This window comes from Pecten maximus, chromosome 18 (genome assembly GCF_902652985.1).
Source record: "Pecten maximus chromosome 18, xPecMax1.1, whole genome shotgun sequence".
In the NCBI taxonomy this organism is placed as follows: domain Eukaryota; kingdom Metazoa; phylum Mollusca; class Bivalvia; order Pectinida; family Pectinidae; genus Pecten; species Pecten maximus.
In genome coordinates this window covers 2,719,325-2,732,565 of record NC_047032.1, presented here as the reverse complement: position 1 = coordinate 2,732,565, position 13,241 = coordinate 2,719,325, and the positions used below count along the sequence as shown (strand labels likewise).

The 13,241-nt window shown below is 39.4% G+C and overlaps 1 protein-coding gene across 1 annotated transcript in view; it reads right to left on the bottom strand.

Moving 5' to 3' along the window:
• Nucleotides 1-5,851: 5,851 nt before the first annotated feature.
• Nucleotides 5,852-13,241, bottom strand: part of LOC117316162 (lysine-specific histone demethylase 1B-like) — a 47,248-nt gene continuing 39,858 nt past the window's right edge. The window contains exons 17-19 of the mRNA XM_033870673.1: nt 12,391-12,519; nt 10,893-11,045; nt 5,852-10,020 (exon numbers count right to left, since the gene is read on the bottom strand). Coding sequence (XP_033726564.1) covers nt 9,916-10,020; nt 10,893-11,045; nt 12,391-12,519 — 387 coding nt within the window. The 3' untranslated portion in view covers nt 5,852-9,915. The remainder of the gene's footprint in view (nt 10,021-10,892; nt 11,046-12,390; nt 12,520-13,241) is intronic.

Genomic DNA, 13,241 nt, shown 5'->3' with positions numbered 1-13,241 from the left:
GCAGTCATCTTGTTTTTGTTCAGGGAGCATTGTGTTAAATTCTGATTGTGCTAATAACATTTTATATATATAGTACTACAGTCAAATCTTGTTATCTCTGCTAACTCAAAAACCCAGGTGCTTTTAAATTGATATTAAACATTAAGATCGGACGGTAAAATTCTATGTTAAATATACAAATATGTAGAAGTTACACAATGAGTGGTTGTTGGATATGGAATTGATTTCACAGGAGTAAGTTATTTTTTAAAAGTTAGAAAAGACATGAACTTTAGCGAGTGTGAAATATATTCCATATCCAAAAATTACAAGTCATGTGACCTGTTTCTACACAATAATATCAGCTTGAATCATTTGGCGTATGCAAATACATTATTTGACCTAATAAGGGTGCAGGACGGGGGTAATTGACAGTGGGGGTGCCCTTATTAAGATTAGTTATTCTGAAGTTTTATGAAACAGACTATACCTTATAGCATAATACCCAAGGCTGTGGAAACAGTAAAATATTCAGTCATAAAAATATTCCAGATTAAGATATTTATTCATTATCATATATTAAGCTTAACATCACTTGAATATTCCTGTAAACTTGTAAACTATGCCAGCTGATCTTTAGACCAGAGAACGTGTGTTCCACCATTTATGTTCAAATGGAACGCTTTTGTGTTCTATTTATAGACACGGGTGATTTCCCAGATCATACCCGACATCGTTTTCTTTGACCTAATAATTGATTAACAATGTCTTTTACTAGCTTTCTGTTCTGAACAAAAGTTATTTATCAACAAGAATGAAGTCTTTTACTCTATCTTCAAATGTAGATGGTAAGTTATTATTTGTATGTGTGTTTAGTTTCGGGTGCTCTTTGCACTGACATGTCATCTGTAGGGATAGACAAAATATGGCGAAAACTTGTGTTCCAGTTACTTAATTTGCTGAAGAAAATTGAACACATAAAGTTGAACACATAAAGTAGCAATACATTTCAAATGAATTATTACTTTTGGACACTTAGATTTATTTCCTTTAGATTTATTTCCTTGAAAAAGGTAGGGGCGCCCTTATTAGGTCAAATACGGTAAGGTGTACATGTGACGACCAGGACATGGTGATGTGAATCATTCAATTATTGATGATATAAATAACAATTGCAGCTCGGGTCAAAGTTTGAGATCTTGACCTATCAATACACCAGAAGGTCATATTCCACTAGTGGTATATAACATATATTTATCCAACAGTCGGCACATTTATACAATGGCTTGAGAGTGGAATAACACAGGGTATTGCGGTAGAAACTTTATCATTAAAGCTCTGGATTTATTCTGGTTTTTCATGGCCAAGAGATAACGAGATTTAGCTCTATTTCTATAGTGTCCTAACTGATCATTGCACTAATCTCTGCAATGATCAACATCATTTTAATTTATACAATGCTCATTGTTAGCTCACCTGGTCCGAAGGACCAAGGTGAGCTTATGCCATACCGTGGCGTCCGTCGTCCGTCGTCTGTCGTCCGTCGTCGTCCGTCGTCCGTCCGTCCGTCAACAATTGACTTCTTCTTCATAACCACTGATCAGAATTTGACCAAATTTGGTCAGAAGCATCCCTATGGGTAGAGGACTCAAAATTGTACAAATGATGGGGCTGACCCCCCAGGGGCCTGAAGGGCGGGGCCAAAAGGGGTCAATTTGGCTATATGATATAAACAACTTCTTCTCTGAAACCGAGCAAAGGATATTGCTCCTATTTGCCTGGAAGCATCACTATGAGGTGAGGATTCAAAATTGTACAAATGGTGGTGCTGACCCCCTAGGGGCCTGAGGGGCGGGGCCAAAATGGGTCAATATAGCTATATTGATATTAACGACTTCTTCTCTGGAACCGAGCGATGGATATCACTCATATTTGCCTGGTAGCATCACTTTGGGGTGGGGATTCAAAATTGTACAAATGATGGGACTGACCCCCTAGGGGCCTGAGGGGCGGGGCCAAAATGGGTCAATATAGCTATATTGATAATACCGACTTCTTCTCTGAAACCGAGCAATGGATATCGCTCATATTTGCCTTGTAGCATTACTTTGGGGTTGGGATTCAAAATTGTACAAATTATGGGGCTGACCCCCAGGGGCCTGAAGGGCGGGGCCAAAAGTGTTCAATTGGGCTATATTGATATAAACAACTTCTTCTCTGAAACCGAGCAAAGGATATTGCTCCTATTTGCCTGGAAGCATCACTATGAGGTGGGGATTCAAAATTGTACAAATGGTGGTGCTGACCCTCTAGGGGCCTGAGGGGAGGGGCCAAAATGGGTCAATATAGCTATATTGGTATTAACGACTTCTTCTCTGGAACCGAGCAATGGATATCACTCATATTTGCCTGGTAGCATCACTTTGGGGTGGGGATTCAAAATTGTACAAATGATAGGACTGACCCCCTAGGGGCCTGAGGGGCGGGGCCAAAATGGGTCAATATAGCTATATTGATAATACCGACCTCTTCTCTGAAACCGAGCAATGGATATCACTCATATTTGCCTGGTAGCATTATTTTGGGGTGGGGATTCAAAATTGTACAAATGATGGGGCTGACCCCCAGGGGCCTGAAGGGTGGGGCCAAATGTGTTCAATTGGGCTATATTGATATAAACAACTTCTTCTCTGAAACCGAGCAAAGGATATTGCTCCTATTTGCCTGGAAGCATCACTATGAGGTGGGGATTCAAAATTGTACAAATGGTGGTGCTGACCCCCTAGGGGCCTGAGGGGTGGGGCCAAAATGGGTCAATATAGCTATATTGATATTAACAACTTCTTCTCTGGAACTGAGCAATGGATATCACTCATATTTGCCTGGTAGCATCACTTTGGGGTGGGGATTCAAAATTGTACAAATGATGGGGCTGACCCCCTAGGGGCCTGAAGGGCGGGGCCACATGTGTTCAATTGGGCTATATTGATTTAAACAACTTCTTCTCTGAAACTAAGCAATGGATATCTTTAATATGTGACTGGTAGCATTCCCTTGGGTTAAGGATGCAAAATTGTATAAATGATGGGGCCGACCCCTTGGAGGCTGAGGGGCTGGGCCAAAAGGGGTCAATTTTGCTAAATTGATATGAACAACTTCTCTGAAACAGCTCATATTTGACTATTAGCATCCTATTGGGGTAGGGATTCAAAATTGTATAAAGGAAGGAGCTGACCCCCCAGGGGGCAGAGGGCAGGGTCAAAAGATCTTCTCTGAAACTAAGCAATGGATATCACTCACATTTGTGTGGTAGCATCCCTATGGGGTCGCGCCAAAAGTCAATTTCATTTCATGGATTAATGCACCTTTTGGTATTTTTAGTATTAAAATAAAACCAATGTACATGTACCCATATAAAATGCTTATGATATATATTGACATAGCAATACCAGCGACAAATATACTTAAGCATCATTCTTGTTTCATATCTCATGAAACCAGGTGAGCGATTCAGGCCCTCTGGGCCTCTTGTTTTAATCTGTACAATGACCATTGTTTTATTCTGTATAATGATCATTGTTTTAATCTGTACAATGACCATGTTTTAATCTGTACAATGGCCATTGTTTTAATCTGTATAATGGTCATTGTTTTAATCTATACAATGACCATGTTTTAATCTGTATAATGGCCATTGTTTTAATCTGTACAATGATCATCATTGTTTTAATCTGTATAATGGTCATTGTTTTAATCTATACAATGACCATGTTTTAATCTGTATAATGGCCATTGTTTTAATCTGTACAATGATCATCATTGTTTTAATCTATACAATGGCCATTGTTTTAATCTATACAATGACCATTGTTTTAATCTGTACAATGGCCATTGTTTTAATCTGTACAATGGCCATTGTTTTAATCTATACAATGACCATTGTTTTAATCTGTACAATGATCATCATTGTTTTAATCTATACAATGGCCATTGTTTTAATCTATACAATGACCATTGTTTTAATCTGTACAATGGCCATTGTTTTAATCTATACAATGACCATTGTTTTAATCTGTACAATGATCATCATTGTTTTAATCTATACAATGACCATGTTTTAATCTGTACAATGACCATTGTTTTAATCTGTACAATGGCCATCATTGTTTTAATCTGTACAATGGCCATTGTTTTAATCTATACAATGACCATTGTTTTAATCTGTACAATGATCATTTTTAGCTCACCTGGACCAAAGGCTTATGTCATGGTGTGGCGTCCGTCGTCAGTCCGTCCGTTCGCACTCACTCAGATATACTTGTGGTGTGAATTAACGATTTATTTCGTGCAAAAATCTTCGCCGCCTATAGGAGATGAAATTTGATGTAATTTCGTGTTTTTTCCCATAATTCATCATTAAACCTCATTGCGCATGTGCTTTTTTAGTAACGGAATAAACGGAAATTAAATGTGATGTCCGTATCTAATTAAAACTTGTGCCTTGCACCCCACAAGTTCACAGACAAAAGATTACACCCCATAGGTCAATCCTGTCCGTATCACCGTCTGTTCGTCCGTCAACATTTGATTCAAATCGCTACTAGTCAAAAAGTTCATATTGGATTTTGACCAAATTTGGTCAGAAACATCCTTGGCCGAATGGGATAAGATTTTGCATAAATGGTGACTCTCACCCCCAAGGGGCCAGAGGGGCGGTGTCAAATAAGGGAAATAGAGGTTATTCCTTTAAATTGCTACTTGTCATAAAGTTATGAATGGATTTGAACCCAGTTTGGTCAGAAACATTCTAGGGAGAAGGGGAACAGATTTTGCATAAATGGTGACTCTGACCAAAGGGACAGGGCCCAATAGGGGAAATATAGGTAATTCCTTTAAATCGTTACTAGTTTTTAAGTTATGAATGCATGTTGTAAAAACAATCCTTGAGGTCTTTTAGACCCTTACAGAGTCTGGACTTCGTTATTTCTTTAAAGCAGTTGGGATCCCCACACTATAACCATATATAGCATTATTTGAGATTGACAAATAAAACGAATTGAACATGAACATTATTTTGACATTTGGTCAAATCCAACCAGCTGAGCGATACAGGTCCCATGGGCCTCTTGTTTAATTTGTGCGATGACCATAACTGTTCTATCTGTTTCTATTGCACTTAAATTAAGCTCAATTAACTACATTTATAGTTTCAACTAGTTATTTGCTCCCTGGAGCTTAAAGTGCTGTGTCCTGTGTCTAGCTGTGGTCTCTGAAATACCCTACCCTGGCGGTTTTTGTTTCTCGGAAAGCTGAGAAATAGACTGGTCTGTGATGTTGTGGCTGTCCTTGGTAAGACACTTTACCCTAATTGCCCTGGATGGCATGTGATGGGCCGGCTGCATGTTGTTCAGTGAGGTAGTCACCAGCTACTACAAGGAGACCCTGCCTCAAAAAGACATTGTTGAGTTGTGTCCCAGTATAGATTGTGGAAATCCATTCTTTCAAAGCTTTCATCAAATAGTAGACTCTTTATATTTCCATTTATAATGTTCTAGTGATGTATATTTTATTGTTAAAGAATCTAAAAAGAATTGAATTCCTTTCAAGCACTTGTGTGCAAATTCCAACACTGACCTCAAATTCTAGCACTCTTTTCATCATTTGTGCAATCCATATAGGGTGTAGAGCTCACAAAATCATTGAAATTAATGAATGACCTTGATTTAGTCCTTTCAAGGGGGTCATGTGTGTTAAATTTTATAAACATCTTTCCAATTACCATAAGCTCATGGGTCTTTAGGACCAGGTGACGTAAATAAATTCCAAGTGATATCAAAGAAATGTGAAAAGATTTAGAAAAGGAAGACAAGTGTATCTGTAAAATACTTGTTTATTTCATCAGTTTAATGTACAAATGATACTACACGGAATATAACAGACAAAAAACATTACAAACCAACACAACTTATTTACATAATGATATTTAACCCTGAATGTATGTCAAGGTCATTTATGCATCTATAAGATGTCATTAATAACCATATATATGTGACATCTGTTATGCGAAACTTATTTTCATTGAGATTATTGAAGCAGCTTTTTATGCAGATTGAATCAAAGACATTTTACATTAAAAATGTTTGCTATGTCCAATGCTTCAATGCTTTCATGTTCTCATGTTTGACTTAGCACTAATTTGCCTAGTCTTGTAATTTACGATACAAAATTTCTTGGAACAGTCACCTTTGAATTTATATGGACCCAAGATTCAAACAAAGAGTTGTTCTTTCAGATTGAACAAGTACATTTTCACGTATTCATGTCTGTGTGTAATTACATATAGAGAACACTGATTCACATATTCATGTCCATGTAATTACATATAGGGAACACTGAATCACATATTCATGTCTGTGTGTAATTACATATAGAGAACACTGATTCACATATTCATGTCCATGTAATTACATATAGGGAACACTGAAACACATATTCATGTCTGTGTAATTACATATAGGGAACACTGAATCACATATTCATGTCTGTGTAATTACATATAGGGAGCACTGATTCACATATTCATGTCCATGTAATTACATATAGGGAACACTGAATCACATATTCATGTCTCTGTGTAATTACATATAGGAAGCACTGAATCACATATTCATGTCTCTGTGTAATTACATATAGAGAACACTGAATCACATATTCATGTCTGTGTAATTACATATAGGGAACACTGAATCACATATTCATGTCTCTGTGTAATTACATATAGGGAACACTGAATCACATATTCATGTCTCTGTGTAATTACATATAGAGAACACTGAATCACATATTCATGTCTCTGTGTAATTACATATAGAGAACACTGAATCACATATTCATGTCTGTGTAATTACATATAGGGAACACTGAATCACATATTCATGTCTGTGTAATTACATATAGGGAACACTGAATCACATATTCATGTCTCTGTGTAATTACATATAGAGAACACTGAATCACATATTCATGTCTGTGTAATTACATATAGGGAACACTGAATCACATATTCATGTCTGTGTAATTACATATAGGGAACACTGAATCACATATTCATGTCTGTGTAATTACATATAGGGAACACTGAATCACATATTCATGTCTCTGTGTAATTACATATAGAGAACACTGAATCACATATTCATGTCTGTAATTACATATAGAGAACACTGAATCACATATTCATGTATGTGTAATTACATATAGGGAACACTGAATCACATATTCATGTCTGTGTAATTACATATAGGGAGCACTGAATCACATATTCATGTCTGTAATTACATATAGAGAACACTGAATCACATATTCATGTCTCTGTGTAATTACATATAGAGAATACTGAATCACATATTCATGTCTGTGTAATTACATATAGGGAACACTGAATCACATATTCATGTCTGTGTAATTACATACAGGGAACACTGAATCACATATTCATGTCTGTGTAATTACATATAGGGAACACTGAATCACATATTCATGTCTGTGTAATTACATATAGGGAGCACTGAATCACATATTCATGTCTGTAATTACATATAGAGAACACTGAATCACATATTCATGTCTGTGTAATTACATGTAGAGAACACTGAATCACATATTCATGTCTCTGTGTAATTACATATAGGGAACACTGAATCACATATTCATGTCTGTGTAATTACATATAGGGAACACTGAATCACATATTCATGTCTGTGTAATTACATATAGAGAACACTGAATCACCTATTCATGTCTGTAATTACATATAGAGCCAAAAGTAAACTCAAGGATTTTCAAGGCCAAGCACAGAGCAAAATTTAAGAACCGTAAAAGCCAAGGGCAAGGGTTCATGTACAGGGCTCATTGCCATGTGACTCAGCATCACGCCATGTGACTCAGCATCACGTACAGGGCTCATCGCCATGTGACTCAGCGTCACGTACAGGGCTCATCGCCATGTGACTCAGCATCACGCCATGTGACTCAGCATCACGTACAGGGCTCATCGCCATGTGACTCAGCGTCACGTACAGGGCTCATCGCCATGTGACTCAGCGTCACGTACAGGGCTCATCGCCATGTGACTCAGCGTCACGTACAGGGCTCATCGCCATGTGACTCAGCATCACGTACAGGGCTCATCGCCATGTGACTCAGCATCACGCCATGTGACTCAACGTCACGTACAGGGCTCATCGCCATGTGACTCAGCGTCACGTACAGGGCTCATCGCCATGTGACTCAGCGTCACGTACAGGGCTCATCGCCATGTGACTCAGTATCACGTACAAGGCTCATCGCCATGTGACTCAGCGTCACGTACAGGGCTCATCGCCATGTGACTCAGCGTCACGTACAGGGCTCATCGCCATGTGACTCAGCGTCACGTACAGGGCTCATCGCCATGTGACTCAGCATCACGCCATGTGACTCAACGTCACGTACAGGGCTCATCGCCATGTGACACAGCATCACGCCATGTGACACAGCATCATGTATAGGGCTCATCGCCATGTGACTCAGCATCACGCCATGTGACTCAGCGTCACGTACAGGGCCCTAGCCATGTGACTCAGCATCACGCCATGTGACTCAGCGTCACGTACAGGGCTCAATGCCATGTGACTCAGCGTCAAGTACAGGGCTCATTGCCATGTGACTCAGCATCACGTACAGGGCTCATCGCCATGTGACACAGCATCACGTATAGGGCTCATTGCCATGTGACTCAGCATCACGCCATGTGACTCAGCGTCACGTACAGGGCTCATCGCCATGTGACACAGCATCACATACAGGGCTCATCGCCATGTGACTCAGCATCACGCCATGTGACTCAGCGTCACGTACAGGGCTCATCGCCATGTGACTCAGCGTCACGTACAGGGCTCATCGCCATGTGTCTCAGCGTCACGTACAGGGCTCATCGCCATGTGACTCAGCGTCACGTACAGGGCTCATCGCCATGTGACTCAGCGTCACGTACAGGGCTCATCGCCATGTGACTCAGTATCACGTACAGGGTTTTAGCTAGCTCTTAATTGTCTTAGTGAATTGGGACAATATCCTTATCTGAAAAAAAACCAGTGACTGCTTGACAATATAGTGTTAGATCATTCATCATGGGAAAGGGATTGTCATATACACTCAATACAAACTGTAATGAAGTCTCTAGTCCTTTTCAATCTGAGCTGAAAGACTAATACGATAATGGATATTTTACTGCTTATGTTTACCTTCAGTATCAGACACAGGAAATCATTGAGAATATCCTTCAGATGATATATATCTATTTCAAATCCAGGTTTCATTTCTGAGTGAAAATCAAATAATGTAGTTTTAAAAAAAAAAAGTTGATGACTGACCAAAGTCACTAGTCACAGACAACAGCCATTCTTTATTGTACAGTGGAAATTGATTGTTGTGTATAAATATTACCCGATTGTTTCATGGTGTAACAAGAACCACTAGAAATAAATACAACTTTAACTACACATATTATATTACTAATTATTTCCTTTATTTCCTTAACTCCGGATCATTTCCTGTAACACAGTAGACATCTAATGGGTACAATGTACATGATTGTTTACTCGGGATCATTTCCTGTATTGATGATATCAACTAAACATTCATTTCAGTAGCAGATTTCGACAATGTGAAACCCTTAGTCAGCATTACTGATCTTGAAACCTCCCTAATACAACTAAGAAACTGGACATTACTGTCCCTAGGGAGCCGTGTGTCGGCCTCCCTGATACGACTGAGAAACTGGTCATTACTGTCCCTAGGGAGCCGTGTGTCGGCCTCCCTGATACGACTGAGAAACTGGTCATTACTGTCCCTAGGGAGCTGTGTGTCGGCCTCCCTGATACCAATAAGAAACTGTCATGATGTTATTATTGTCCCTAGAGAGTTGTGTATCTTCTCTGCCTCCCTGATACCACTGAGAAAAGCTCCTGTCACTGACTGTGGATATCTCCTGTTTGTGGCCTGAAAAATGTTCATGTCATTTAGGTTAGGATTTATACCGACAGTTGCAGTTCATATTGCCAAGATTTTGTTAGGGCATCATAACAGGGTAGTCTATTTTTTTCTGGACTATTTTCTCTTTTTTTTTTTCTCTCTAAATTATTTGCTTGAAAGAAAATGTCTTTGTCATTCCAAAAAAGTAACATACAAAATTACCTCCACTTAACAAAGCATTATCATCAATTTCTTTCCCCATAACAAATCCATGATTACCTCTCCTTAACAAAACATTACCTCCCCTTAACTTGACTTTATCAGTGACTTACCTCCCCTAAACTTGACTTTATCACTGACTTACCTCCCCTTAACTTGACTCCAGTGACTTACCTCCCTTTAAGAAGACTTTATCACTGACTTACCTCCCCTTAACTTGACTTTATCAGTGACTTACCTCCCTTTAAGACTTTATCACTGACTTACCTCCCCTTAACTAGACTTTGTCAGTGACTTACCTCCCCTAAACTTGACTTTATCACTGACTTACCTCCCCTTAACTTGACTCCAGTGACTTACCTCCCTTTAAGAAGACTTTATCACTGACTTACCTCCCCTTAACTTGACTTTATCAGTGACTTACCTCCCCTTAACTAGACTATATCAGTGACTTACCTCCCCTTAACTAGACTTTATCAGTGACTTACCTCCCCTTAACTAGACTTTATCAGTGACTTACCTCCCCTTAACAAGACTTTATCAGTGACTTACCTCCCCTTAACTAGACTTTATCACTGACTTACCTCCCCTTAACTTGACTATATCAGTGACTTACCTCCCCTTAACTAGACTTTATCAGTGACTTACCTCCCCTTAACTAGACTTTATCAGTGACTTACCTCCCCTGCAAAAAACACTTTATCCCCGACTTCCTGTGCCAGTAGGTCGTAGTCATCACCACTACTTCCGGTTGGGATGAAACTGTAGGCCATTTTTGAATAGGGGTCAGCATGCCAATGAGTCACGATGTATTTAATGGGATCTGGTACTACCTAAATTCAAGATGTACCAAAAGGCCCAATGGGCATGCATCATTCACCAAGTATTCAACAATTTGACAAAACTCATCTTTAAACCAACATTTCCACTCAAAGGACTTAGGTATTTATTCTAGAAGGTTTCCTCATGATTCGTTTTAACAAATTTGATCCCTTAAACATTCTATATGTATATTAAAAGTCAAGGTTTTTCTTTTGCAAACTTTGTCATGAGTCTTCCAAGGAGGCAACTAGCTGAACAATCCTCAGTCAATCTGTTGAGAGTGTGGACAGATGTTTCATTCTGTCCTAAGTGTGGACTGGTGTAGTCATTCTGTCCTAAGTGTGGACTGGTGTAGTCATTCTGTCCTAAGTATGGACTGGTGTAGTCATTCTGTCCTAAGTGTGGACTGGTGTAGTCAATCTGTCCTAAGTGTGGACTGGTGTAGTCATTCTGTCCTTAGTATGGACTGGTGTAGTCATTCTGTCCTAAGTGTGGACTGGTGTAGTCATTCTGTCCTAAGTGTGGACTGGTGTAGTCATTCTGTCCTAAGTGTGGACTGGTGTAGTCATTCTGTCCTAAGTGTGGACTGGTGTAGTCATTCTGTCCTAAGTTTGGACTGGTGTAGTCATTCTGTCCTAAGTGTGGACTGGTGTAGTCATTCTGTCCTAAGTGTGGACTGATGTAGTCATACAGTCCTAATCGTGGACTGGTGTAGTCATTCTGTCCTAATCGTGGACTGGTGTAGTCATTCTGTCCTAAGTGTGGACTGGTGTAGTCATTCTGTCCTAAGTGTGGACTGGTGTAGTCATTCTGTCCTAAGTGTGGACTGGTGTAGTCAATCTGTCCTAAGTGTGGACTGGTGTAGTCATTCTGTCCTTAGTATGGACTGGTGTAGTCATTCTGTCCTAAGTGTGGACTGGTGTAGTCATTCTGTCCTAAGTGTGGACTAGTGTAGTCATTCTGTCCTAAGTGTGGACTGGTGTAGTCATTCTGTCCTAAGTGTGGACTGGTGTAGTCATTCTGTCCTAAGTTTGGACTGGTGTAGTCATTCTGTCCTAAGTGTGGACTGGTGTAGTCATTCTGTCCTAAATGTGGACTGATGTAGTCATACAGTCCTAATCGTGGACTGGTGTAGTCATTCTGTCCTAATCGTGGACTGGTGTAGTCATTCTGTCCTAAGTGTGGACTGGTGTAGTCATTCTGTCCTAAGTGTGGACTGGTGTAGTCATTCTGTCCTAATCGTGGACTGGTGTAGTCATTCTGTCCTAAGTGTGGACTGATGTAGTCATTCTGTCCTAAGTGTGGACTGGTGTAGTCATTTTGTCCTAAGTGTGGACTGATGTTACACTGACTTACCTCGGTGGGGAACATGGTTCGCAGTGTGACCATACACATAGATACAACGTCTTTGTCCGTCTTCTCACGTAGGTGGCACACAGAGTCCCCAGATATGTGTGTTTTTAAGATGAACCTGCCACATTTCTCCTGTAACACACAGAACATCTCAAATTAAGGGGATATGACAAGGACAGGAAATAATGAAAAGAATGACATAGAAATTTCCATGAGTGATCTTTGTAGCACCATTTGCTTTGTTGCAAAAATATAACTATGCCTTTTCATATTAATTTGTTCGAGATACTTACACATTTTGGAAAAAAAAAAAATGCAATTAAAAAAAAAAAAAAAAAAATCCAAGTAAGGATAAAGAAATAGCACAATTTTCTGTAAATGTCTGCAAATGTTAGTGATTACAGAGGGAATTCCAGAATAGCAGAGAACATTTCCCTGCAAGTAAAAACTAAATTTCATGGAGCAATTTTAAACTTTTTTTTGCGATGACAGATGATGATCTACATTACATTATGAAGCAAAACATTACATTATGAAGCAAGAGGCCTATGGGTCTGAACGGTCACTTGAGTTTTGAAATATTTCAGTTAATTTGACCCTTTTTGGCCCCGCCCCTAAGCCCAGGAGCTAGCCAGGGCCAACATGTGATTACCATCAAGATGTCATCCCATGCTGATAATGTTAAAAAAGATAGAATTAATTCCAATAGAAATCCAATAAATGAGAGTCAGAAATGTGATTTCACTATATAAACTAGAACTGTCGCGAGGATGGCTGACTAATACCCCCGCAATCTGCACGAGTCAATGGTGAATTGGAACTGTTAATTAGAGGCTAACTAAGATAACCCAGTG